At 38.9% G+C, this 27902-nt stretch overlaps 1 protein-coding gene across 2 annotated transcripts in view; it reads right to left on the bottom strand.

Annotated features, from left to right (window-relative positions):
- The window catches only part of LOC130923344 (pro-neuregulin-3, membrane-bound isoform), a 527775-nt gene that overhangs the window by 6441 nt on the left and 493432 nt on the right, over positions 1 to 27902 (bottom strand). Inside the window, exons 5-9 of one of the 2 annotated variants that reach the window (XM_057848992.1) lie at positions 7222 to 7245; positions 5159 to 5261; positions 1114 to 1237; positions 962 to 1029; positions 736 to 882 (exon numbers count right to left, since the gene is read on the bottom strand). In XM_057848992.1, coding sequence (XP_057704975.1) covers positions 736 to 882; positions 962 to 1029; positions 1114 to 1237; positions 5159 to 5261; positions 7222 to 7245 — 466 coding nt within the window. The remainder of the gene's footprint in view (positions 1 to 735; positions 883 to 961; positions 1030 to 1113; positions 1238 to 5158; positions 5262 to 7221; positions 7246 to 27902) is intronic. The other variant, XM_057848993.1, reaches the window with a different exon arrangement.

Raw genomic sequence — 27902 nt, 5'->3', positions numbered from 1 at the left:
TGTTAATAATGCCATTTGTGGATTTATTGTTATAATAAACAAATACAGTACTTACAGTATGTACCTTATGTATGTATATATCCGTGTTGTGTGTTATCTTTCCATTCCAACAATAATTTAAAGAATAATATGGCATATTTTAGAGATTGTTTGAATTGTGATTAATTATTTTTTAAGCTGTGATTAACTCGATTAAAAATTTAATCGTTTGACAGCCCTAATTTTTAAATAAAAGTGCAATTCTTTAGCTTAAATGCTATAAAATGCAATTTTTGTTGTTCTGTTTTACAATACACTTAACCAATCGTTCAAGCACGTTTCCACAAAAAAACAGCTAATCTATAATCTCAATTACTTAGCTTATGTTGGTCTTAACAGGGAGCAGCTAGATTCAGCCATGTTATGTTATGAGTTATGTCATACTCACTGTTGCCACTAGAGGGCAGTGTATCCACCCAAATCAATAAAACTAAATGCAAACACTTTCAAAACAAACCATCATAGCGCCACTTTAAACGAATACTCGAAGCAGCAAATTTAGATTTGATTCGTAGCTTTTTTTCTAATCGAATACTCGAGTTAATCGATTCATCGTTGCAGCCATAGATTAATCGACAACTCAAATAATCGATAGCTGCAGCCCTAAAGAGTACACATTGCACAGTATTGGCACATCATTTTCTTGAACTACCCGATACAATGACGTCATCTTTCTGTTACTGATACCGTCCTTACCCGTGTGGAGGTTCCGCCTCCCTTTCAGTAAGCTCCGCCTCTCGGAGGTGCTGATAGGCCAGACCGAAAGCCTTGGCGCATCCTCTCGAGATGGGCGGGGTCTTGCGGCCGCTCGACCAACGGGCCGCGAGACTCCTCTGCTCTACGCTGGGTGGCAAAAAAATGACAACAACTCTCAACGCAAAAGTTGAAAAGACTTGACGATGTTCTGTTTTTGTGTACACACGTGAGCTTCAGGCTGCTTCTGATTGGCATGAAGCTTGAGTCACACGCAGGAGGATGTTTACAATACTGCTGAGAGGAAAAAAAACAGCAGAGGATGAAAACCGATCATCATTTATATGAAGATGAATAAAATGATGATGAGAAGGAGGCGACCTGCTGCATTCTGATGTCGGCTTTGCAGTTTCTCTTGCCGTACAGGACGTTGGTGACATTTGTCGCGTAGTTTTCCCCGCTTCGACTTTCTTTCAAGTGAGCTTGAAGCTTCTCCCGTCGACGCCTGCGTGCACACAAAAATATAGTGAAGAAAGCGCGCAGAGAATTTACATCTATGAATTGACTATTGATTGTCCACGGTGATAGATGAACCATTTCGATATAGTCATGGGAAAAAATGTGTTTTCTAACATACAGCAACATATGTTGTGGAAGGCAACATAAATAGTCTGAAATATCAGCAAATCTTAGCTGCCTCTTACATTCCTAACCATAAAAAGGGACAAATTCTGCAGCAGGATGGTGCTCCATCGCATAGTTCAATCTCTACCTCAAAGTTCCTCAAGGCAAAGAAGATCAAGATCGTCCAGGACTGGCCAGCCCAGTCACCAGACATGAACATCATCGAGCATGTCTGGGGTAGGATGAAAGAGGAAGCATGGAAGACGAAACCCAAGAATGTTGATGAACTCTGGGAGGCATGCACGACTGCTTTCTTTAATGTTCCTGATGACGTCATTAATAAATTGTATGAATCCTTGCTGAAGTCCATGGAAGTCGTACAAAATATTAAATTTGGATCTCACAGCACCACTACTTAATTCGCTTATGTTATACAACATATTTTTGTATTTGAAGTACATTTTTTGTTCAATTTTCACACTACTTTCTGTAGGCGGCAAAACTTTTGTCTTGCCAAAATTTGACCTTTATGTCTTCACTAAATGATAAATCTTTTTTCAGTGGAATAAATGTATTTTTGTACAATCAACATCATTTGGGAGGGTCTTAGCTTTCATATGAGTCATTTCTGAAACCAATTGAATAATTTAAAGTCAGGTTATTAGCAATTCTTTCTACAAAATGGATAAGTGACAATATTTTTGTCAGGGACTATATTTGGACATATGGATATTTAAAATCAATTTTAACAATCTTGAGAGATTCAAGTAATACAACTAAACAATTAAAATTGAAAAAAAGATGTTTTTTTTATTTTTTTATAGCTGTTTAAATAAATGCAATTTCTGTTGTGCAATAAATTAGGACAACCCCCCACCCCCCCATTCAATCCCACTTAAAATAGCTAAAATCACACGCAGAGGTCTCACATCAAGTGCACATGATTAGAACATCATTACCCAGTGTTTTGTAGAAGGCTTGCCTTATTTAAACCTCAAATTTAGTTTGGCGTGCCCCTGACTGTTGAAGTGAGAGAAAACACCATGGTGAGGCCTTCAGAAAGAAGATTGCAGATGCTTATGAGTCTGGTAAGGGATTTCAAAAGATCTCAAAAGAATATAAAATCAGCCATTCCACTGTCCGGAAAATAGTTTAAAAGTGGAGGACATTCAAAACAACTGCCAACATGCCCAGGTCTGGCCGTCCAAGCAAGTTCACCCCGAGAGCAGACCGCAAGATGCTAAAAGAAGTCTCTAAAAACCCTAAAATGTCATCACGGGACCTACAGCAGGCTCTTGCTACTGTTGATGTGAAAGTGCATGCTTCTACGATCAGAAAGAGACTTCACAAGTTTTGCCTTCATGGGAAGAAACCTTTGCTCTCCAAGAAGAACATGAAGGCCAGACTGAAGTTTGCCAGAGTGAGTGTAGACAAAGACCAGGACTTCCGGAATAATGTTCTTTGGACAGACGGCTAAAATTGAATTATTTGGACACCAGAACAGAGGAGATGTTTGGCGTAAACCCAATACAGCATTCCAGGAAAAGAACCTCACACCAACTGTGAAGCATGGAGGTGGTTTGGGGATGCTTTGCTTCAGCAAGACCTGGCCAGCTCACCATCATAGACTCCAGCTGTTAGGTTTTGTGTTGGTTTTCTCCTAGTGTGACTTGTCCCTGTGATTGCCCATTGATTTCACCTGTTGTACCTCCTACTGTATCCCCAAACTGCATCCTCCTGTGCTCACCTGTTCCTCATTATGTCGTTACCCCTTGTCTGTGTGTGTGGATATAAGCTCCCAGTTTCTTTTCACTCCTTGGTGCGTCATTGTCTATGTCAATGTAGATGTCGAAGTCCTGTCCAAGCCCTCGTGTATTAGTCCTTCAGATAAAGTAAGTTTTGTTTGAACCTTGCCTTTTTGATCCCCAGTCCTTTTGGTTGTACTTTGTGCTTTTTGTTAGTTATAATTAAAACCTTGTTTGAGGTCTCTGTCACCTGCCTTGCATTATTGATTCCCTGCATTTGGGTCCACACAACCTGCCTGCCCACGCAGGGCACTGGGGATCAAAAAGGCAAGGTTCAAACAAAACTTACTTTATCGGAGGGACTAATACACGAGGGCTTGGACAGGACTTCGACATCTACATTGGCATGGACAATGACGCAACAAGGAATGAAAAGAAACTGGGAGCTTATATACACACACACACAGACAAGGGGTAACGACACAACGAGGAACAGGTGAGCACAGGAGGATGCAGATTGGAGGATACACTAGGAGGCACAACAGGTGAAATCAATGGGCAATCACAGGGACAAGTCACACTAGGAGAAAACCAACACAAAACCTATCGTGTATCAGAGGGTGCTTGAGGAACATCTGTGAAACTAAACCCTGCAACATGACAGTGACCCAAAACATACCAGTAAATCCCCCATGGACTGGCTAAAAAGGAAGAAATGGAGAGTGGTCGAGTCAAAGCCCGGATCTTAATCTCATTGAGATGCTGTGGAGTGACTTGAAACAGGCTGTGCATGAAAGAACCCCCTCAAACAACTCACAGCTGAAAGTATTCTGCGTTGAGGAGTGGGGCAAACTTTCTTCAGCCCGATGTCAAAGACTGGTAGATGGCTACGAAAAGCATCTAACTGAAGTTATTTCAGCCAATGGGGTTAACACTTGCTATAAGTTGGTAGGTTGTCCTAACTTTTTCTTCAGTTAGAATATGCATTTTTGTTGATATACTTGGTTTAATGAGTAAAACAATGTTATTTTTTGTTGTTTACCTGCAATTAAATCACTTTCTTTTCCAGAGATTAAAAACAAAAAACAAAAAAAAACAAGATCAGATATTGATATGGGAACATTTCTTTATGAAGGTGATAGTACCTTTTCTCGTAGGCACCGTCTAACTGTTTGCATTACTCTAACACACTTAATATAAAATAAATAGCACTTACTAACCATAGTTTAAGGAAAACAAGCAGAATATAGGGCATAAGAGATCAACAACACGTTCTTATCACGGAAGCCCAGCGCGTGGGTCATACTACTGACTGAGCAAGATTGACGCACCAAGTCGCAATCACTTCTCCCGGACAGTCCAGAACAAATGGCGGGACGCTCTGTCCCAACACAAGAAACACCAGAGAACGCCCGATAATCAACTGATAACATGACTGACAAGACTCCGAGAGCCCCTTTGATGCTGAGGTGGCAAAATCCACAACCCTCGTTGCCTGGACAACAATTACTCCTGAATCCTTCTGTCCAATCCACAAACAGACAATAATCCTAAACATACCATTCTTCCTGCCCACAGCCCGCCCCGCAGAACCCTCACTGAATGTTTAACTAATCGTGGTCATTTTTCTTGGGAACCTTTTGTTGACGTGTGATAGGGTTACTTTGCCTCCCCGCCCGAGTGTTTCTGTTTGGCCTTTCCGTTTTGATCGCTGTCGATCTGAATAAATTGTAAACTTGTTTTCGGTGAGGCTTCTTTAAACCTTTCAAAATCGAGTCAGTACAAAGGGTTAAGACTAAGGTGAACGCGCGGAGTTTGGGCTTCTGGCCGGATTGTCGGCCTCTCGCCAGCCTGGGACGTTGGAGCTGCGCCAGCGCATGTCCGGCAGTTCAGTTGGCGCGATTCCGGCAGTCTGGATAGAAGGTCAGATTCCTTCAATAATAAAGAACTGAATATTTCATGGAGTGTCCCAATTTTTTTAACATGACTGTATTGTCACACCCCTTATACACACACAAGTTCATCATGCATGTTTGTATGTTTAGCCGTCAACTGACTTGTTTCGGCAGTAGAGGGCGACACAAAGCACTCCCAGGAGGCCGATGGCCATGGCGATGGACGTGATTGACAGCAGCTGCCTTTGGTACACCTCCTTTTTCTCTGCACAGAAACATACGTATCACATCAGATCTCTCTCAGTACCATTAATGATAATAGACATCCAATCACGTGGTTCTTAAAAATAAACTAAAACTCTTTAAATGAGGTTGTCACTAGTAGACGTCCAATCCATTTGTAGTGGGAGGGATGGCTGCCACCCACATCCATGGATTGGACGTCTATGGCCATCAGTGGCAGCCAATGCAAGGTAATGAGGTCATTTTGATGTCATTTTCATTTTTTTTTTTTTTTTTACCTGTCATGTTCAGCTGTTTGACACGAAAAATGGAAGTCTAAGTGTCCCGTTGGTCTGAACAGTATTAATGTTTCACATTGAGAGTATGACATACTCCCATTGTGATCACTCAACATACCTCGTTTATTATGACAAAGCAGCGAACAGGAAGCAGTTATGGGGGAACAGAATAAAATAAAATAAACACAAAATAAAGAAAACAAACAAACAACAGGAAATACATTGAACGCCTACACTAACTATGGATATGCTGGTGCTATCGTTAGCAAGATGTATTTCCAGTAACACCGTGTGGGGGGCCTGCTGACCAGGGAAAGACGGGGATTGGGGTGTGGGGGAGTCAATAGGATAAGTGATTGGAAAGGGTGGATACTACACAAATCAGCTCTGTGATATAGAAACCAGTAATCGTGTGAATCCCTTGTGAGTGTAAGGCTGTCGGCAACCGACCCTACGCCACCCCATCGCTACTCCCGGCATGTGAGCCTCCAACCTGAGTGCGCCAGCCGCGTGCGAGCCCCACCAAACATTCGACAGCCACTCAGACAGGTGGAGGCAACATCCGAGGGCCCAGGGGTGGCCCAGGGGTGGCCCAGCGCAGCCCAGCAAAGGAGTCATCATCACCCCCTGGGATCCAGGGTGGTCCCTCAGGCCACCCGCATCCCTATCGACAGGCCTTTAGGAATGGGTAGAGGGGATGCACCACCAACCCCACGCCCACCTCCGCCCGCTCACTGGGCTAATGAGCCAAAGCCGCAGCCCCCCAGCCGACATGGCTACCCCACGGGACCCTCAACGGCCCACCAAGCCCAGGGCAGGGTCCCTGGCTGAAGCAGGTGACATCCAGCCGACACACCGGCGTTTAGCCAGCGACTCGCAACGGAGCGCAGGGTGGATACCCAGGCAGAGCAGAGAGGGGAAGGCGGAAGCAGGAGAACACAGAGGAGCTGCCGCGGGGCGACGTGAGATCGGAGCCTTGACCTCCCCCGTGACCAGCAGCCCAGGCAGAGGGGAGACCACGACCCGGGAGCCACGCCATAGAGAAAAAGTGTGGTTTCTTGTTGATTTTCGGTATTTCCTTTTGATTTTGGGGCATTGCGGGTCATTTCCTGTTGATTTTGGATTACTGAAAAGGAGGTGACTCAAGAATGTTCCCAGATGACTAGGAAGTGACTTCAAATCAACAGGAAGTCACCTGTAAATGCCCTACAATGAACAGGAAGTGACCTGTAAATACCCACAAGACTCAAATGCCATTTCAGTTCAGTTTTCAGTGCCATAGATGGCGCTGACGTCCAATCCAGTGAAAATGAATTCTCGCGCCGTCAATAACAGCTAGTGAGCTAACATAGACACTATTCTAATGAAAGATTTTGGTAGCAACCTGTTGTTTTTTTTTTTTCGTCTTCTATTTTTTATGTTAAACAGTGACCCTTTCCCACCTCAAATGAATTGGATGTTGAGAGCCAATAAGTTAAAGACTAAATTATAATTCTCCAATTTGGAGAAAAGACTCAAAGAAATATGAGAGCTTTTCAAGGCTCTGATGAAAAAAGAGGATTGCACATGTTGGCGGTTTCATCAAATGTCTCTCACAGCCGCCTCCTCCCTGTTCTGGCCGTCTCCATGGCGACTGCAGCACATTTGCATTGGATGGGACATGTCCAACACACACACACATACGCACACATAGGGCAATCTTACCCATGAACTCGATGCCCAGGTGGTCTGCGCAGAACGGTGGGGGATGAAAGAGGAGAGAGAAAGATTGGTTAGCATTATTAGCATGTAGCATCTGCATTACTACTTTTTCAGTTTGATTGTGTAGGTCATGTTTCCTCTGATTACAAACTTGAGCAGATTGAAAACAAACCCCAAAAAATTCTTTGGGAATATACATTTTTTGAGAGTAAAGATTAAAAAACAGCCTTCTACTTGTTTCTGGTGTTATGAAAGGAGATGAACAGAAAAATAACTTTTATTTTGAATGTTGTGTAGCTGTAACCAAGTGAATTCAGCAGTCAGTGCTTTGTGGGATCGTCAGGTGTGCAGTCGAGAGAGTTATTGCTCGTGTCGCGTTCAAGAACTGCTCTTTCTAGCCATTAGCCACCTTGTTGTCCACCACAATGTGTTGGAATAAAAAGCAGGGGGGGATTGACGGTCATCACAAATAGATAAAATGGAAATGACACGGTGCATATCGACACTTGACGAGTCTAATCAAATGATGAACAGTCGACGTGCTGGGGTCCACATTGTCGAGGACAGCAAGTTGGCTATAATTCCGAGCAGATCTTGAACGCAAGACGAGCAATTACCTCTCTCGCTCAGGGTTTCCCCTTCATATTAAGATTGTGGCGCACCGCCAGACCAAAACAAAGGCGGCCAAGCATTGCAAATGCGATTTTTTTAAAGGTTTAAAGTAAGGCTGTCAAAATTATCACGTTAACGGGCGGTATTTAATTTTTAAAATTAATCAAGTTACAATATTTGACGCAATTAACGCACATGCGCCGCTCAAACCGATTAAAATGACAGCAAAGTGCAATGCCAACTTGTTACTTGTGTTTTTTGGAGTTTTGTCGTCCTCTGCTGGCGCTTGGGTGCGACTGATTTTATGGGCTTAAGCACCCATGAGCATGGTGTAATTATTGACATCAACAATGGCGGGCTACGAGTTTATTTTTTGAAAATGTTACAAATTTTATAAAAACGAAAACATTAAGAGGGGTTTTAATATAAAATTTCTATAACTTGTACTAACATTTATCTTTTAAGAACTACAAGTCTTTCTGTCCATGGATCGCTTTAACAGAATCTTAATAATGTTAATGCCATCTTGTTGATTTATTGTTAAAATAAACAAATACAGTACTTATGTACCGTATGTTGAATGTATGTATCCATCTTGTGTCTTATATTTTATAGATGGTTTGAATTGCGATTAATTACGATTAATTTTTAAGCTGTGATTAACTCGATTAAAAATTTTAATCGTTTGACAGCCTTAGTTTAAAGATAAATTCTAATTTATAATTTGTATTATTTAACAATACATCTAAATCAGTAAGGTTAAGAACCCAACGAGTTACACAGGTGCATTCACCGAGCCCTTCGGAATTTAATTATAACGCCGTTTTTTAACAAATTCAAATCTTAGTAAGCTATCATCTAAGTGAATTCCTGTTCAAATTTCTTCTAGATTTCAAATTCACGCCAAATAATTATGAAAAATAATAATAAAATGAAATTCAACTCATTAAATTTCACACTGTTCCCACTATTTGTTTTCATGTCTAAAGTCTTCTGGACGACAATACTTGTTAGTCTTAGTCATATTTTAGTCTTCTCAAAATGTGTTTGTCTTTGTCTACACGAAAATTCAAGACTCATTTCGTCTAGCTGTAGTTGATGTTTAATAAAAATGTTTTCGTCTGTAAAATGAAAAAAAGAAAAAAAAGAAAAAAAAAAGAAACATCAGGACGCCGACGCAGAACTGTATGTTAAAAAAAAAGTTGTCTGAGAGTTTAAGAGGACGCGCACCATTAGCAATAGCCTGATGCTAATGCGAACGTGAATGCTATGCTAACACTACGAGTTATAGTGTGTGATGATCACTCTGCACAGAGTTTAAGAGGAGGCTTGCCGTTAACAATAGCCTGATGCTAGTGTGAACGTAAATGCTATGCTAATGCTATGAGTTACAAATAATGTGTGACGATCACTCATCACAGACAGTTTAAGAGGACAATCGCCGTTGACAATAGCCTGATGATGACGAGAACATGAAGCTATGCTAACGCTAGGAGTAACCTTTAGTGTGGGATGATGACTCAGCACAGACCTTAAAATGCTAAAGCAAAATTGCATATTCTCTCTTCTTGCCAAGAAAAGAAGACTACAACAAACATTCTTAATGTAAACGAGCCTCTAATTCATGGATTTTAGCTGTAAGAAAAGTGAATTTTGAAAGACATTTCTGATGAGAAAACCACGTTTTTTTTTCAAACTAAAAACATAGTATCTTAGCCATAAAGTTTTTTTCTTTGCAGAAAGCAAGGATTTGAAAAAAAAAAATATATGGCGGAAAACACAGACGAGACTGAAAAAGCAGTTTTTGCTCTTGCACTCCTCTTTAAAATTAACTGCTGTATTTTAAGCCAAAACAACTGTTGTTTTTGATAGAACAATATGTCTATATGCTGCCATAGTAGATTCGTGGCGCATTAAGCCTCCAAACTATTTTTAATTTGCCCGTTTTACCCTGAAAACCCCCGTTTACAGACGTCGCGCAACCGTTTTTGTTTCAACCCAGCCATGAAACGAAGGTAATCAATTAAATATTCATTATTCAAAATGTCTGTCATTTTTAGCTTAGAATCATTAATTGATGTCTAATATTTCGTTTAAAAAAAAAAAAAACTTAAAAAAAATTATTCACTCGCATGTTTTAAACTTTTAAACAAATGACGTCACAATGAAAATAATGGCGTCTGTAAAAAAAAAAAAAGTCACGCATATCTACCTCATAACTATCGCTTAATTGTATTTTTTTTGTTACTGTTGCATTTTCTCCGATATGTTAGATGATAAATAATCGATCCAAACAGAGAAAAAAAAAAAAGTTTAAAAGGGTAAATATATGAAAAAGAAAATCTCGACCACCCCTTGATGTCTGCAATTTCTGCATCGCGACCTTTGTTATATGACCATGTTTCACCCATAAAATCCCCCCAAAATCCAGCTGTGGCCATTCACAGCTGTGTCTTGACTCTCATTGATACATTGTACATGCAGTTTTTGGATCGAACCAAGGTAAGTATGCGATAATATCTCGTTAAAAGTCATGGCGTCTGTAATTCTGCTCTCGCGTGTTCTCACCTCCAGATAGGGTTTTGCTGTTTAGAAAACATGAAAAAAAAAAAAAAAAAAATCCCTCGCGTTCAAAATTTTTCTTCCCCCGAAAATTGAGATTTCAAGCTTTCCAATGATGTATCACACATGCATCTCAGACAATTTTGAAAGTTGGCCAAATTCGGAACTTCAGGTCACCTGAGTGTTTCCCGCCATATACAGTGAGGAGAACAAGTATTTGATACACTGCCAATTTAGCTGGTTTTCCCACTTGCAAGCCATGTAGAGGTCTGTAATTTGTATCATAAGTTCTCTTCAACTGTGAGGGACGGAATCTAATACAAAAAAACAGAAAATCACGTTGTATGATTTTTAAATAAATTTAAATTTGTATTTAACTGCATGAAATAAGTATTTGATACATTACCAACTAGTAAATATTTCGGCTCTTAGTTCTTTTTTAAGAACCCCTCCTGTTCTCCACTCATTACCGGAAGTAACTGCACCTGTTTGAACTTGTTACCTGTATAAAAGACACCTGTTCACATGCTCAAACAAACAAACTCCAACCTCTCCACAATGAGCTGTGTAAGGACATCAGGGATAAAATAATCGACCTGCACAAGGCTGGGATGGGCTACAGGAAAATAAGCAAGCAGCTTGGTGAAAAGGTAACAGGTGTTGGAGCGATTATTAGAAAATGGAAGAAGTTCAAGTTGACGGTCAATCTGCCTCGTTCTGTGGCTCCATGCAAGATCTCACCTCGTGTGGCATCACTGATCATGAGGAAGGTGAGGGATCAGAAGGATGAGTACAACCCCAAGAACACCATCCCAACCGTGAAACATGGAGGAGGATACATCATTTTTTGGGGCTACTTCTCTACCAAGGGTACAGGACGACTGCACCGTATTGATGGGAGGATGGATGGGGCTATGTATCGCCAGATCTTGGCTGACAACCTCCTTCCTTCAGTGAGAGCCCTGAAGATGGGTCGTGGCTGGGTCTTCCAGCATGACAACGACCCAAAGCACACAGCCAAGGCAACTAAAGAGTGGCTCCGTAAGAAGTATCTTAAGGTCCTGGAGTGGCCTAGCCAGTCACCAGATCTGAACCCGATAGAAAATCTATGGAGGGAGCTGAAAGTCCATGTTGCCCGGGAGCAGCCCCGAAACCTGAAGGCTCTGGAGAAGATCTGCATGGAGGAGTGGGCCAAAATCCCTGCTGCAGTGTGTGCAAACCTTGTCAAGGACTACAGGAAACGTTTGGTGTCTGTAATAGCAAACAAAGGTTTCTGTACCAAATATTAAGTTAGATTTTTGTGATGTATCAAATACTTATTTCATGCAATTAAATGCAAATTTATTATTTAAAAATCATACAACGTGATTTTCTGGATTTTTGTATTAGATTCCGTCCCTCACAGTTGAAGAGAACTTATGATACAAATTACAGACCTCTACATGCTTTGCAAGTGGGAAAACCAGCAAAATCGGCAGTGTATCAAATACTTGTTCTCCCCACTGTATATTTTGAAAGTCCCGTTTACTATCTGAAGCCAAAGTAGAGCCGATTAAAATCCAACCGATTTTGAGCGACGAAGGGCAAAGGAGAATGTTGTGGCTTTAATGTGAAAATCCGCGCTATCAGATGAGGCAAACATCTCATTTTTCACATCACGACTGCCCACCGAAAGTTGTAAACAACGCGCCGCGTCTGTTTTCCCGCCGATCGCCGGTCTTTTATCTGGCGTCCGACACATTCATTTAACGGGCTTCGGGTGGTCCGGCCGTCCGACCTTGACGGACGACCGCGTTGATCTCGGGGTTACAAACTCAATTTCCCGAGTCGGCTCGGTCGCTAGCCGGCGGCGCTAAAGGCGACGCGCATCCGTCAGGAGGGAACGAGACGGACGCCCCCACGCGCCGGACATACGTCGCCTTAAATAACAAGCGGAAGAAGAAAAATGACCTCCGCCAAGGCCAAACTTCTGCAAGCGTCTTCTAAATCAGTGGTTCTCAAAGTTCTCTGTTGGGTTTTCTGGAACTTAATTGTCATTTTCTGTTGATTTTGGATCACTTTCTGATGATTTTGGTTCCATTCATTTTGGGAAGTTTTTTTTCTGGTGGAAAATAATGACCACCAATTTTTTGCTTTCTTTTTTTCTTTAACCTCTTGAACTACTGAATATATGTTTTATGAGTATGCATGAACCCGCCATGACATATGGACAAAAATAGAAACCAAAAATTAATTTAAAAGTTTTTCAAAATGGCATTGAGTGAGTGCCCCACACCACAGACTTCATAATGTATTGAAATATGGGGCCTGCATTGTTGCCAAGGCCCTCAAAGCTGACCGAAAGGAATCACAAACAAAGAGCTTTTTTTGTTGAAAATTCTTGTGAATAAATGCTTAAATCCCTGAATTCTTTATAGATATGGACGTAAAAGTCTCGATTCTTGCTGAAAAGCAAACGGTGCAGTTAGCATATATTTTACGTAAATATTTAAAAGTACAATGCTAAGCTGTTAGTAAATGTAGCTAGAGGGCGCCTAATGTAAACAGAGCTTTTTTCGTTGAAAATTCTTGTGAATAAATGTTTAAATCCCTGAATTATTTATAGGTATGGATGTAAAACAATCTTGATTCTTAGTTAAAAGCCCCAAAAAAAACATGCAGTTAGCATTTATTTTAAGTAAATATGTCAAAGTACAATGCTAGCCTGATAGTAAATGTAGCTAGCGGCCGCCTTATGTAAACAGAGATTTTCCGGTGAAAATTCTTGTGAATAAATGCTTACATCCCAGAAATCTCTCAGAAGTCTCCGCGACCCTCGTGAGGAATAAGCGGCATGGAAAATGAATGAATGAATGAATGTAAAAGTACAATGCTAGTCTGTTCGTAAATGTAGCTAGCAGGTGCCTTATGTAAACAGAGATTTTCCGGTGAAAATTCTTGTGAATAAATGCTTACATCCCAGAAATCTTGACAGATATGGATGTAAAACAGTCTCGATTCTTGGTTAAAAACAGAAAGAAAAAAAAAACGTGCAGTTAGCATTTATTTTACGGTATGTCAAAGTACAATGCTAGTCTGTTAGTAAATGTAGCTAGCAGCCGCCTTACGTAGACAGAGCTTTTCTGGTGAAAATTCTTGTGAATAAATGTTTAAGTCCCTGAATTATTTATAGATATGGACGTAAAACAATCTTGATTCTTAGTTAAAAGCCAAAAAACCATGCAGTTAGCATTTATTTTACGGAACTATGTCAAAGTACAATGCTAGTCTGATAGTAAATGTAGCTAGCAGCCGCCTTACGTAGACAGAGCTTTTCTGGTGAAAATTCTTGTGAATAAATGTTTAAATTCCTAAATTATTTATAGATATGGGCGTAAAACAATCTTGATTCATAGTTAAAAGCCAAAAAAACCATGCAGTTAGCATTTATTTTACGTAAATATGTCAAAGTACAATGCTAGCCTGATAGTAAATGTAGCTAGCGGCCGCCTTATATAAACAGAGCTTTTCTGGTGAAAGATTCTTGTTAATAAATGCTTGAATCTCCGAATTCTTAATAGCTATGGACGTAAAACAGTTTCGATTCTTAGTTAAAACAAACAAAAAAAACCCTGCAGTTAGCATTTATTTTACTTAAATATGTAAAAGTACAATGCTAGTCTGTAAGTAAATGTAGCTAGCAGCCGCCTTATGTAGTAAGAGCTTTTCCGGTAAAAATTCTTGTGAATAAATGCTTAAATCCCCCAAATTTTAAAAGATATGGACGTAAAACAGTCTCGATTCTTGGTTAAAAGCAAAAAAAAAAAAAAAAAAAACCCAAAAAAACGTGCAGTTAACTTAGCATTTATTTTAAGTAAATATGTCAAAGTACAGTGCTAGTCTGTTAGTCGATGTAGCTAGCAGGCGCCTTATGTAAACAGAGCTTTTCCGGTGAAAAATTCTTGTGAATAAATGCTCAAACCTCCGAATTTTTAATAGCTATGGACGTAAAACAGTTTTGATTCTTGGTTAAAAAAAAAAAAAAAAAAAACCTGCAGTTGGCATTTATTTTACGTAAATATGTAAAAGTACAATGTTAGTAAATGTAGCTACCAAGTGCCTTATGTAAACAGAGATTTTCCGGTGAAAATTCTTGTGAATAAATGCTTGTATCCCAGAATTCTTGACAGATATGGATGTAAAACAGTCTCGATTCTTGGTTAAAAACAGAAAGAAAGAAAAAAAACGTGCAGTTAGCATTCATACACGGAACTATGTCAAAGTACAATGCTAGTCTGTAAGTAAATGTAGCTAGCAGCCGCCTTATGTAGACAGAGCTTTTCCGGTAAAAATTCTGATGAATAAATGCTTAAATCCCCAAATTTTTTAAAGATGTGGACGTAAAACAGCTTCGATTCTTGGTTAAAACAAAAAAACAACAACCTGCAGTTAGCATTTATTTTACGTAAATATGTAAAAGTACAATGCTAGCCTGATAGTAAATGTAGCTAGCGGCCGCCTCATGTAAACAGAGCTTTTCTGGTGAAAAATTCTTGTGAATAAATGCTTAAATCTCCGAATTCTTAATAGCTATGGACGTAAAACAGTTTTGATTCTTGGTTAAAACAAACAAACAAACAAACCTGCAGTTAGCATTTATTTTACGTAAATATGTACAAGTACAATGCTAGTCTGTTAGTAAATGTAGCTAGCAGCCGCCTTATGTAGACAGAGCTTTTCCGGTGAAAATTCTTGTGAATAAATGCTTAAATCCCTAAATTCTTTAAAGCTATAGACATAAAACAGTTTCGGTTCTTGGTTAAAATGCAAAAAAAAACGTGCAGTTAGCATTTATATTACATAAATATGTCGAAGCACAATGCTAGTCTGTTAGTGAATGTAGCTAGCGGCCACCTTATTGAAACAGCTTTTCTTCTGTGACTAAATGCTTAAATCCCCGAATTCTTTATAGATATGGATGTAAAACAGTCTCGATTCTTGGTTAAAAACAAAACAAACAAAAAAAAACGTGCAGTTAGCATTTATTTTATGTAAATATTGCAAACTATGAAGCCAATGCAGTAGCGGCCAATTTCTCCCATTGATTTTTTTCACAAGGTTTCAAAATGCATGCATCGTACGAAAATTATAATAATTACTTTGAACCCTCGAACAAATCACTCCTGAGACAATCCTTCCTGTTTGTATGCGGTACAGCTTTCGTACTTTTTCAAAAGAAATCCGGCGTTAGACCGCTGTGTGTGTTTGTGAATGACTCTTCTAGATGGTTCACTTACTAATTTTTCCCCCTTCTCTCATTGTTTGCATACAATACTCCTTAAAATATGAAAACTAGGGCTGTCAAACGATTAAAATTTTTAATCGAGTTAATTACAGCTTAAAAATTAATTAATCGCAATGAATCGCAATTCGAACCATCTATAAAATATGCCATATTTTTCTGTAAATTATTGTTGGAATTGAAAGATAAGACGCAAGATGGATATATACGTTCAACATACTGTACATAAGTACTTTATTTGTTTATTATAACAATAAATCAACAAGATGGCATTAACATTATTAACATTCTGTTAAAGCGATCCAGGGATAGAAAGACTTGTAGTTCTTAAAAGAAAAATGTTAGTACAAGTTATAGAAATTTTATATTAAAACCTCTCGTTATGTTTTCGTTTTAATGAAATTTGTAAAATTTTCAATCAAAAAATAAACTAGTAGCCCGCCATTGTTGATGTCAATAATTACTTACACAATGCTCATGGGTGCTGAAGCCTATAAAATCAGTCGCACCCAAGCACCAGCAGAGGGCGACAAAACTCCGAAAAACACACCAAGTACACATTTCACTGTGCTGTCATTTTAATCTCTTTGAGCGGGGCATTTGTGATTTAATTGCGTCAAATATTTTAACGTGATTAATTAAAAAAAAATAAATACCGCCCATTAACGCGATAATTTTGACAGCCCTAATGAAAACCTATAAATTGTTTGGGTGGTTTTAGTTAAATCAGACACCTTTTTTTCCATCTGTGTGATTTTGACAAAGATTTTGACATTTGATGGTGATTTTATGCAGAAATGTGAGAAATTCCAAAAGGTTCAGATACTTTTTCATACCACTGTGTATTTATCAGAAATAATCAAATACAATTATTTAAACTCACTGCCAATGACAGCAATAGACGTCGAATACATTTGCACCATCGCTGAAGCATAGAACAACATCCAGGTCTATTTTTTGTAGAAACCGCACTCACTTTTTTCTCAGTTTGATCGAGTGTCCAACACTTTTATTCAATAAAATAAGCAACAAAGTAAATATAGTCTCTCGCTAATTAACGCTAAAACTCGACATGCGCCAGATGCTCAGAGAAACACTTTCATTGGGAACACTGACTTTCAAAAAAATTCTCTTTACTTTTCACGGCCGCGTGCGCCAATTATGCCTTGGCATCCGCGAGCTGACTACCGCTCCAATTAATTTCATATACAAACATAATTCAGGAATGTTCCAAATCAAGGGGTGGCCAACTTTGGTGCTCGGGGGACAGCTTTAAATGCGAATGAGAACAGATTGCCAAGATCGTCCGGAGAAAGTTGGAGTTATGAGAGATTGCTGACTTTATTTTTTGATCGTACTTAGCGTTATCATGCGAAAATCCGATAAGGTTTTCCGTGTTATGTCAGAGATTTCACTTTACATCTCCCGGTTGGTCTACGTGACCTTAATTCGCTCAATGTTATCAGAAATTTCTCTATAGAAATTGCCCGCTCTGATGATGGATGGTGTTGCCAGCTCGCTTCGCGCCGAGTTAACGATGACATTTTGAGCTCATTGTGTCCTTGTTGGAGCGCTAATGGCAGCGATCTTAAAATGATAGAATCCTGAGAAAAAAAGTGGATAAATGTTTCAGTGTCATTGGTAGTGATTGACGTCCACTCTAATCGGACTGGAAAATCCTAGCAATATTGTTTGCCTGATGGGCCAAAACATGACATGGCAGCCAATGAGTTAATTGAGTTAGTGTGATATACAAATGTTTCGGGAATAATAGTCCATGAAATTCCCCAAATATTAGATATACCTCAATGCTAATGGACCTTTCACAAACTCCAACTCCTAAACACAAACACATATTAGCTGAAACAACTTACAGCCTTATTTGGGCCAGAGTGCAGCTACAGTCATGGACAAAATTATTGGCACTAGGGCTGTCCTAGACGACTAATTTCCTCCCGATTAGTCAGTCGACTATTTTTACGATGAGTCGACTAATCTAATAATTAATTTTTATTCATTTTTTTACTAATTTAATAATGAAATTTTTGTTGAAGCTTATTAATTCACAAAAAAACTAGGGCTGTCAAAATTACCGCATTAGCGAGCGGTAATTAATTTTTTAAATTAATCACGTTAAAATATTTGACGCAATTAACGCACATTCCCTGCTCAAACAGATTAAAATGACAGCACAGGGTCATGTGCAGTCATGTTACTTGTGTTTTTTGGAGTATTGTCGCCCTCTGCTGGTGCTTGGGTGCGACTGATTTTATGACCATGAGAATTGTGTAATTATTGACGTCAACAATGGCGACCTACTAGTTTATTTTTTGATTAAAAATTTTACAAATTTAATTAAAACGAAAACATTAAGAGGGGTTTTAATATAAATTTTTCATAACTTGTACTAACATTTATCTTTTAAGAACTACAAGTCTTTCTATCCATGGATCGCTTTAACAGAATGTTAATAATGTTAATGCTATCTTGTTGATTTATTGTTATAATAAACAAATACAGTACTTATGTACCGTATGTTAAATGTATATATCCGTCTTGTGTCTTATCTTTCCATTCCAACAATAATTTACAGAAAAATATGGCATATTTTATAGATGGTTTGAATTGCGATTAATTACGATTAATTAATTTTTAAGCTGCAATTAACTCGATTAAAAATTTTAATCATTTGACCCCCCTAATTTTTGTACATTCAACGTCATTTGGGAGGGTCTTAGCTTTCATACGAGCCATTTCTGAAACCAATTGAATAAATAAAAGTCAGGTTATTTGTAGGGCTGTCAAACGATTAAAATTTTTAATCGAGTTAATTACAGCTTATAAATTAATTAATCGCAATTAATCGCAATTCAAACCATCTATAAAATATGCCATTTTTTTGGTAAATTATTGTTGGAATGGAAAGATAAGACACAAAATGGATATATCCATTCAACATACGGTACATAAGTACTGTATTTGTTTTTTTTTGTAACAATAAATCTACAAGATAGCATTAATATTATTAACATTCTGTTAAAGCGATCCATGGATGGAAAGACTTGTAGTTCTTAAAAGATAAATGTTAGTACAAGTTATAAACAATTTATATTAAAACACCTCAATGTTTTAGTTTTAATAAAAATTGTAAAAATTCACTCAAAAAAATAAACTAGTAGCTCGCCATTGTTGATGTCAATAATTACACAATGCTCACCCATAAAATCAGTCGCACCCAAGCGCCAGCAGAGGGCGGCAAAACTCCATAAAACACAATTAACAAGTGGGCATTTCAGTGTACTGTCATTTAAATCTGTCTGAGCGGGGCATGTGCGTTAATTGCGTCAAATATTTTAACGTGATTAATTTAAAAAATAATTAGCGTCTGTTAATGTGATAATTTTGACAGCCCTAGTTATTAGCAATTGTTTCTACAAAATGGATTAGCGACAATACTTTTGTCAGGGAATGTATGGTTATTTTGAGATTTAGGGGTACTTAAAGGGTAATTCCGATTCATGTGGAAATTCGGGTGACGTCACCAGCATAGGAGCGGAACTTATTCGTAACTCAGGGACTACCTGTACTTATTTAAGCAAGATTCATTTCTATCTTTCCTTGGTGAGAACACTAATGAAACACAGAATTAATTTTGTTAGGTACGTTCAAGAGATGCATATGCATCGATTCATTTTTTTTTTTTTTTAAACACATTGGCGGCCTCTGACGGCAATAAACGCCCTCCCCCAGCATTCTTTCTTCTTATACTTTCTTCAAGTTGTTATCGTTGGCATCTCTCTTGCGTGAAAAAAAAAAAAGTGTGGTTGACAGCTGTAGCGTGAACAATCGTTCACGGGCTTTGAGCGCGTGAAGACGGCGAGATGCAAATGAAAAAGGAGCTGAAAAACAAAACGGAATCTCAATTCCGGTCTTTACATCGAGAGCGGCAACCTCTAAGGCGGGTTGAACGCCGCCTCACACGCTCGGCTTCCCGCCGTCGCGGCAGAGCGAGTCCCAATGACAGAAAAGTGCTTTCGGTCGGCTTTAAAGTTGTTTGGCCTGAGACTGATTGGTCAGATTATCAAAGAGAATTTTGGATGTACTCCGGGAGAGGCATTTGGTGTTTATTTTTCTTTCCTTTTGGTGTCTTTTTGTGCACTTTGGGGCCTTGAAGTGAGCCAGAGTGGCACTTTGCGGAATTTTAAAGCATTACAAACCGGAGCTAGCATTTTTCATTTGTTTGTTGGGAAGCTCCGATTTCGAACAAAAACATCTATGTACTTTTTACGACTCAAAATAAAACCTGGAACAACTGTATTTAATAGGTTCATTGCCAACATTGCCATCTATTGGTTAACTGGAGCAACTACATGTGACAAGTCCGCAATTAATCTACAATTAACTCTTTCGGCGCCATTGACGATAGAGGTCGGTACCGCACGATACGATTTGCGATGCAAGGCTCACGGTAACGATCTCACGATATGGCGATACAACAATTCGCTGCCATATTTCCCATTTCAAACGGATTGGACATCTATTTCCGCCAGTGGCTGCCAATCCAAGGCAATTTTGGAGCATCTCACGTCATTTCCTGTTGATTTTCGGTCACTTGATTTTGCTTTCGGGGCATTTTTAGGTCACTTCCTGTTCATCTGTCAGCTCCTGTTGATTTCAGGGTTATTTACGAGTCACTTCCTATTGATTTTAGCTCACTTCCTGTCCATATTGAGTCATTTCCAGGTCAGTTCCTGTATTTCGGTCACTTGCTATTGATTTCCGGGTAACTTCCGATTGATTTTGGGTCACTTTCTGTTGATTTTAGGACATTTCCGGATCAATTCCGATTGATTTCGGTCACTTTCTGTCAATTTTGGGGCATTTTGGGGTATTTTTCTGTTCATTGGTCACTACCTGTAGATTTCAGGGTATTTACGAGTTATTTCCGATTGATTTCGGGTCACTTTCTGTTGATTTTGGGTCATTTCCGGGTCTTTCTATAAATTGGTCACTTCCTATATTGCTCTTGGCTCACTTCCTGCACATATGGGGTCATTTCCGGGTCACTTCCTGTACATCGGTCACTTCCAAACGATTTTAGGGCATTTCCGGGTAACTTTCAATTGATTTTGGGTCACTTCCTAATGATTTTAGGGCATTTCCGGTTAGCTTCCGATCGATTCAGGATCGCTTTCTGTTGGTTTTGGGGCATTTCCGGGTATTTTTCTGTTCATTGGTCACTACCTGTTGATGTCAGGGTATTTAGGAGTTATTTCCGATTGATTTCGGGTCACTTTCTGTCGATGTTGGGTCATTTCCGGGTCTTTCAAAAAATTGGTCACTTCCTATTGATTTTAGGGCAATTCCGGGTAACTTCAGATTGATTTCGGGTCATTTTCTGCTAATTTTGGGGCATTTTCAGTTGTTTTTCTGTTCATTGGTCACTTCCTGTTGATTTCAGGGTATTTTTGAGTCACTTCCTATTGATTTTGGGTCACTTTCTGTCATTGTCGGGGCATTTCCGGGTCTTTTTCTATACATTGGTCACTTCCTTTTTATTTCAGGGCATTTCCGAGTAACTTCCTGTTATTTCGGGTCACTTCGTATTGATTTAAGAGCATTTCCGGATAACTTCCATTTGATTTCGGGTCACTTTCTGTCCATTTTTGGGCATTTATGGTGATTTTTTCTGTTCATTGGTCTCTCCCTGTTGATTTCAGTGTATTCACGAGTCACTTCCTATTGATTTTAAGGCATTTCCGGGTAACTTCCTGTACATCGGTCACTTCCTATTGATTTTAGGGCATTTCCAGGTAACTTGCTGTTGATTTCGGGTCACTTTCTTTTGATATCAGGGCATTTCCGGATAAATTCCGATTGATTTTGGGTAACTTTCTGTAGATTTTGGGGCTATATCAGGGTATTTTTCTGTTTATTGGTCACTTCCTGTTGATTTCAGGGTTATTTACGAGTCACTTCCTTTTGAATTTACTCACCTCATGTACATATTAGGTCATTTCCGGGTCACTTCCTGGACATCAAACACTTCCTATTGATTTTAGGGCATTTCCGGGTAACTTCGGGTCACTTTCTGTTGATTTGGGGTATTTACGGGTCTTTTTCTGTTCATTGGTCACTTCCTGTTGATTTGGAGTATTTGGGAGTCACTTTCTTTTGATTTTAGCTCACTTCTTGTACATATTGGGTCATTTCCTGTTGATTTTGGGGCATTTCTGGGTCACTTCCAGTTCATTCTCTCTTCCTATTGATTTTGGGGCATTTCCAGGTAACTTCCAATTGATTTCTGGTCACGTTCTGTTGATTTTGTGGTATTTACGAGTCACTTCCTATTGATTTTAGCTCACTCCCTGTACGTATCGGGTCATTTCCTGTTGGTTTTGGGTCATTTCCGGGTCACTTCCTGTACATCAGTCACTTCCTATTGATTTTAGGGTATTTCCGGATAAATTCCGATTGATTTCTGGTCACTTTCTGTCGATTTTGGGGCATTTCCGTGTATTTTTCTGTTCTTTGGTCACCACCTGTTGATTTCAGGGTTATTTAGGAGTCACTTCCTATTGATTTTAGCTCACTTCTTGTACATATTGGGTAATTTCCGGGTCACTTCCTATACATCGGTCACTTATCATTTTTTAGGGCGTTTCCGGGTCACTTCCTGTTGATTTCAGGTCACTTCCTATTGATTTTAGGGCATTTCCGGATAAGTTCCGATTGATTTCGGGTCACTTTCTGTCGAATTAGGGCATTTCCAGGTATTTTTATGTTCATCGGGCATTTCCTTTTGATTTCAAGTTATTTACGAGTCACTTCCTATTGATTACAGGTCACTTTCTGTCGATGTTGGGGCATTTCTGGGTCTTTTTTTGTACATCGGTCACTTCCTTTTGATTTCAGGGCATTTCCGAGTAACTTCTGATGGATTTCAGATAACTTTCTGTCAATTTTAGGGCATTTCCAGGTATCTTCCTATTGATTTCAGGTCACTTTCTGTTGATTTCTGGGTATTTACCAGTCACTTCCTATTGATTTCTGGTCACTTTCTGTCGATGTTGGGTCATTTATGGGTCTTTTTCTGTACATCAGACACTTCTTATTGGTTTTAGGGCATTTCTGGCTAACTTCCTGTTGATTTCGGGTCACTTTCTGTTGATTTTGGGGTATTTCCGGGTATTTATCCGTTCTTTGGTCACTTCCTGTTGATTTCAGGGTATTTATGAGCCACTTCCTTTTGATTTTTAGCTCACTCCCTGTACATATTGGATCATTTTCGGATATCTTTCTTTACATCGGTCACTTTCCTATAGATTTTAGGGCAATTCCCGGTAACTTCAGATTGATTTCGGGTCACTTTATGTTGATTTTGCGGAATTTCCGTGTCACTTTCTGTACATCGGTCACTTCCTATTGGTTTTAGGGCTTTTCCAGTTAACTTCCTGTTGATTTTGGGTCACTTTCTGTCAATTCTGGTGCATTTCTGGGTATTTTTCTGCTCATTGGTCACTTCCTGTTGATTATGGGGTATTTGGGAGTCACTTGCTATAAGATTTTAGCTCACGTCTTGTTCATATGGGATCATTTCTGGGACACTTCCAGTACTTGGTCTCGTCCTATTGATTTTAGGGCATTTCATGGTAACTTCCTATTGATTTCAGGTCACTTTCTGTTGATATTGGAGTATTTACGTGTCACTTCCTATTGATTTTAGGGTATTTCCGGACAACTTCTGATTGATTTCGGGTCCCTTTCTATCGATTTTGAGGCATTTCCGGGTATTTTTCTGTTCATTGGTCACTTCCTGTTGATTTCCGGGTTATTTACGAGTCACTTCCTATTGATTTCGGGTCACTTTCTGTCGATGTTGAGTCATTTCCGTTTTTTTTTCTGTCCATTGGTCACTTCCTGTTGACTTCAGGATTATTTACGAGTCACTTCCTATTGATTTTGGGTCCCTTTCTGTCAATTTTGGTGCAATGCTAGGTATTTTTCTGTTCATTGGTCACTTCCTGATGATTTCAGGGTTATTTACAAGTCATTTCTTATTGATTTTAGCTCACTTCCAGTACATATTGGGTCATTTCCTGGTCACTTCCTGCACATCGGTCACTTATTATTGATTTTAGGGCATTTCCGGACAACTTCCATTTGATTTCGGGTCACTTTCTGTCGATGTTGGGTCATTTCCGGGGTTTTTTTCTGTTCATTGGTCACTTCCTGTTGATTTTGGGGCATTGACGAGTCACTTCCTATTGGTTTTAGGTCACTTCCTCTAAATATTGGGTCATTTCTGGGTCACTTCCTGTACATCGGTCACTTCCTATTGATTTTAGGGTATTTCCGGGTAACTTCTGATTGATTTCAGATCACTCTCTGTGATTTTGGGGAATGTCTGGGTCTTTTACTGTACATTGGTCACCTCCTATTGATTTTAAGGCATTTCCTGGTAACTTTCAGTTAATTTCGGGTCACTTTCTGTTGATTTTGGGGCATTTATGTGTCACTTCCTCTTCGTCGGTCACTTCCTGTTGATTTTGGGGCATTTACGAGTCACTTCCTATTGGTTTTAGCTCACTTCCTGTACATACTGGCTCATTTTTTATTTATTTTTGGCATTTCCGTATCACTGTTCACCGGACACTTCCTGTTAATTACGGCTCACTTCCTGTTTTATTGGTCACTTTCTGTCAATTCAAGAGTAACTTTCTATTGATTTTGGCCTCACTTTCTATTGATTTGGGGTCACTTTATGTTGATTGTGGTGCATTTGCAGGTCACTCAGTGTTGATTTTGGGTCACTAAAAGGGAAGTGAAGCAAGAATGTCCCTGAATAAATAGGAAGTGATTCAAAATCAACAGGAAGTAAACTGTAAATGCCCTAAAATAAACCGGAAGTGAGATGTGAATTCCAAAAACACTGGCTTTGCATGCTCTGATTTCAGCGCTAATGGCGGCGCTAGATTTCCAAACCAGTCAAAATGAAATGGACGACCTTTTCCTTTTGGTGTATTTATAGGTCACTTCCTGTTCATCGGTCACTTCCTGTTGATTTTGGGGTTTTACAAGTCACTTCCTGTACATTTTGGGCCATTTCTTGTTGATTTTAGGGTAATTCGGGTAACTTCCAATTCTACAATCGACAATTGTACCATCAAAACGAGCTACGTAACTGAACTCATTACATAATGCAAATAAGGTTGCTTAAAAGTTGCTGGGGACAATTTGAGTATCCTGAAACGTTGGAAGTGTTATGTCCCTACTGTCCCTATGCAAACCTACGCCTTTGTTTGATATATTGTCCCACCCTTACTACTCACTGTTGTTGTTGTCACGTTAAATTGTTTTTCAATGTAATTCCTGTGAGCAGTACGCAGGATAAAAAAAAAAACCTAAAAAAATCCTGCATTGTCACTTTATTTTATGACATTTACTGAAAAATGGTCTCGGCAATGGGAAAAAAGTCAAAATGATGAATGAACAGTCAAGAAAAATGAATGGCTTTAATGATTCAAATGTTTCAGTCGTTGTATCTCAACGCTTAACTGATTTCATTTTCAATGTATTCCTGTTAAAAGTAAACGCCCGACTCAGCGGTTTTGTTCCCTGTTTGGCCTTGTCCTCATTCACCCCCAATTAGCCTTCCTCCGCACCCCCGATCCGCAGAGACTGATGAACTTTTCTCACACCTGATAGCGTGTCGATACGCGTTAGCCGACGAGCTGCGCGAGAAGTGCAAGGAACAGAGTTGTATCAGTGGCACGGAAGATTTCAAGAATGGAGGAATAATTTATATGATTTACATGAAAAGGTTATATAAGTATAAAATATTTATTTATATACCATGTTGGCCTGAATATAAGACGGCCCTGATTATAAGATGACCCCTCTTTTTCAAGACTCAAGTTTGAAGACTTTTTGAACACCAAATTTTCATACAGAAAATAATTAAAGTATATCCGAAACAAATGATTATAGCAATTAGGGCTGTCAAAATTATCGCATTAACGGGCGGTAATTAATTTTTTAAATTAATCACGTTAAAATATTGGATGCATTTAACGCACATGCCCCGCTCAAGCAGATCAAAATGACAGCACAGTGTCATGTGCACTTGTAACTTCTGTTTTTTGGGTGTTTTTTCGCCCTCTGCTGGCGCTTGGGTGCGACTGATTTTATGGGTTTCAGCACCATGAGCGTGGTGTAATTATTGACATCAACAATGGCGAGCTACTAGTTTATTTTTTGATTGAAAATTTTACAAATTTTATTAAAACGAAAACATTAAGAGGGGTTTTAATATTTATATATTTAAATATATATATTTAATCCTGAACAAAACCAAAAAAAAGTGGATAAATGTTTCAGTGTCATTGGTAGTGATTGATGTCCAATCTAATCGAACTGGGAAATCCTAGCAATATTGTTTGCCTGATGGGCTAAAACATGACATGGCAGCCAATGAGCCAATGGACCTTTCGCAAACTCTAACTCCTAAACACAAACACATATTAGCTGAAACAACTTACAGCCTTATTTGGGCCAAACCAGAGTGCAGCTACAGTCATGGACGAAATTATTGGCACTAGGGCTGTCCCAAACGACTCATTTCCTCCCGATTAGCCAGTCGACTATTTTTACGATGAGTCGACTAACCTAATAATTAATAAAAAAAAATTTTTTTTTTTAAAGTAATTTAATAGTGACATTTTTGTTGAAGCTTATTCATTCACAAAAAAAACTAGGGCTGTCAAAATTATCATGTTAATGGGCAGTGATTAATTTTTTAAATTAATCACGTTAAAATATTTGACGCAATTAACGCACATGCCCTGCTCAAACAGATTAAAATGACAGCACAAGGTCATGTGCAGTCATGTTACTTGTGTTTTTTGGAGTATTGTTGCCCTCTGCTGGCGCTTGGGTGCGACTGATTTCATGACCAAGAGAATTGTGTAATTATTAATGTCAACAATGGCGACCTACTAGTTTATTTTTTGACTAAAAATTTTACAAATTTTATTAAAACGAAAACATTAAGAGGGGTTTTAATATAAAATTTCTATAACTTGTACTAACATTTATCTTTTAAGAACAACAAGTCTTTCTATCCATGGATCGCTTTAACAGAATGTTAATGTTAATGCCATCTTGTTGATTTATTGTTATAATAGACAAATACAGTACTTATGTACAGTATGTTGAATGTATATATCCGTCTTGTGTCTTATCTTTCCATTCCAACGCTAATTTACAGAAAAATATGGCATATTTTATAGATGGTTTGAATTGAGATTAATTACGATTAATTAATTTTTAAGCTGTGATTAACTTGATTAAAAATTTTAATCGTTTGACAGCCCTAATAACAATATATTTGAGAGAAAAAGCATGTTATTTTGCCTCATTCAAATCTTAATATCTGAACATTTAAATATGTAAACTAAAGTGCAATCACATTCGTAAATGAATGGCTTCTGGTTTTTGAAATGTAAATAAACCAATCTATTGTGATAAAACAACAAAATTGCAATAACTGCATTAACCATCAAAGTGAAGTCTAACTGTAACTGTAGTCTTGAAACAAATCTGAATAAAGAAAAACATTGCAATAAAATAATGCAAACTCGTTAAACTTGAGAGTAGCTGAGATCTGTCATGACAGAACATTGCTTCAATGATATCTGGCGCCATCTAGCGTCGTGAATGGATATAATGTCTAGACCGCGAATATAAAATGACCCCCTCTTTTTCAGTGAAAAAAACACCGTCTTATATTCGGGCCAATACGGTATTTAAATTTATGATAATTATCATCAAGGACAGCCGTCCTATTTCGTGTCCTGTAGGCCAATGTGACGTCCCAACATGTGGACGGCAGGTTGCCCTACCCAAGATGGCTGCCAGCTACACAAAAAAAAAAGGAGCGCTTGTCGCCCTTCCTGAGATTATGATGGGCTTCCAATCATCCTCCTGCTGTGAATTGAAATGAGTTTATCGCGAGCAGACATCCAATTCGTCTGAATTGGAAGGGTTGGCCATAGACTTCCTAATAATGTTGACGGGACACATTCCCCAGACACTGCGCCACGCCTTCAAGTAGGGGGGCGTCCCACACTCCGCTTAAGTCGGTCTCAGTTATTCTCAAACACATGCAGCGTTCCAACGCAGGATTTAGGTTGAAAAAGTACAAAAGCTGTACCGCATACAAACAGGA

Source organism: Corythoichthys intestinalis, chromosome 10, assembly GCF_030265065.1.
Source record: "Corythoichthys intestinalis isolate RoL2023-P3 chromosome 10, ASM3026506v1, whole genome shotgun sequence".
Lineage (NCBI taxonomy): Eukaryota > Metazoa > Chordata > Actinopteri > Syngnathiformes > Syngnathidae > Corythoichthys > Corythoichthys intestinalis.
Note: the sequence above shows the minus strand (reverse complement) of the source record. Positions and strands in the feature narration are given on the sequence as shown.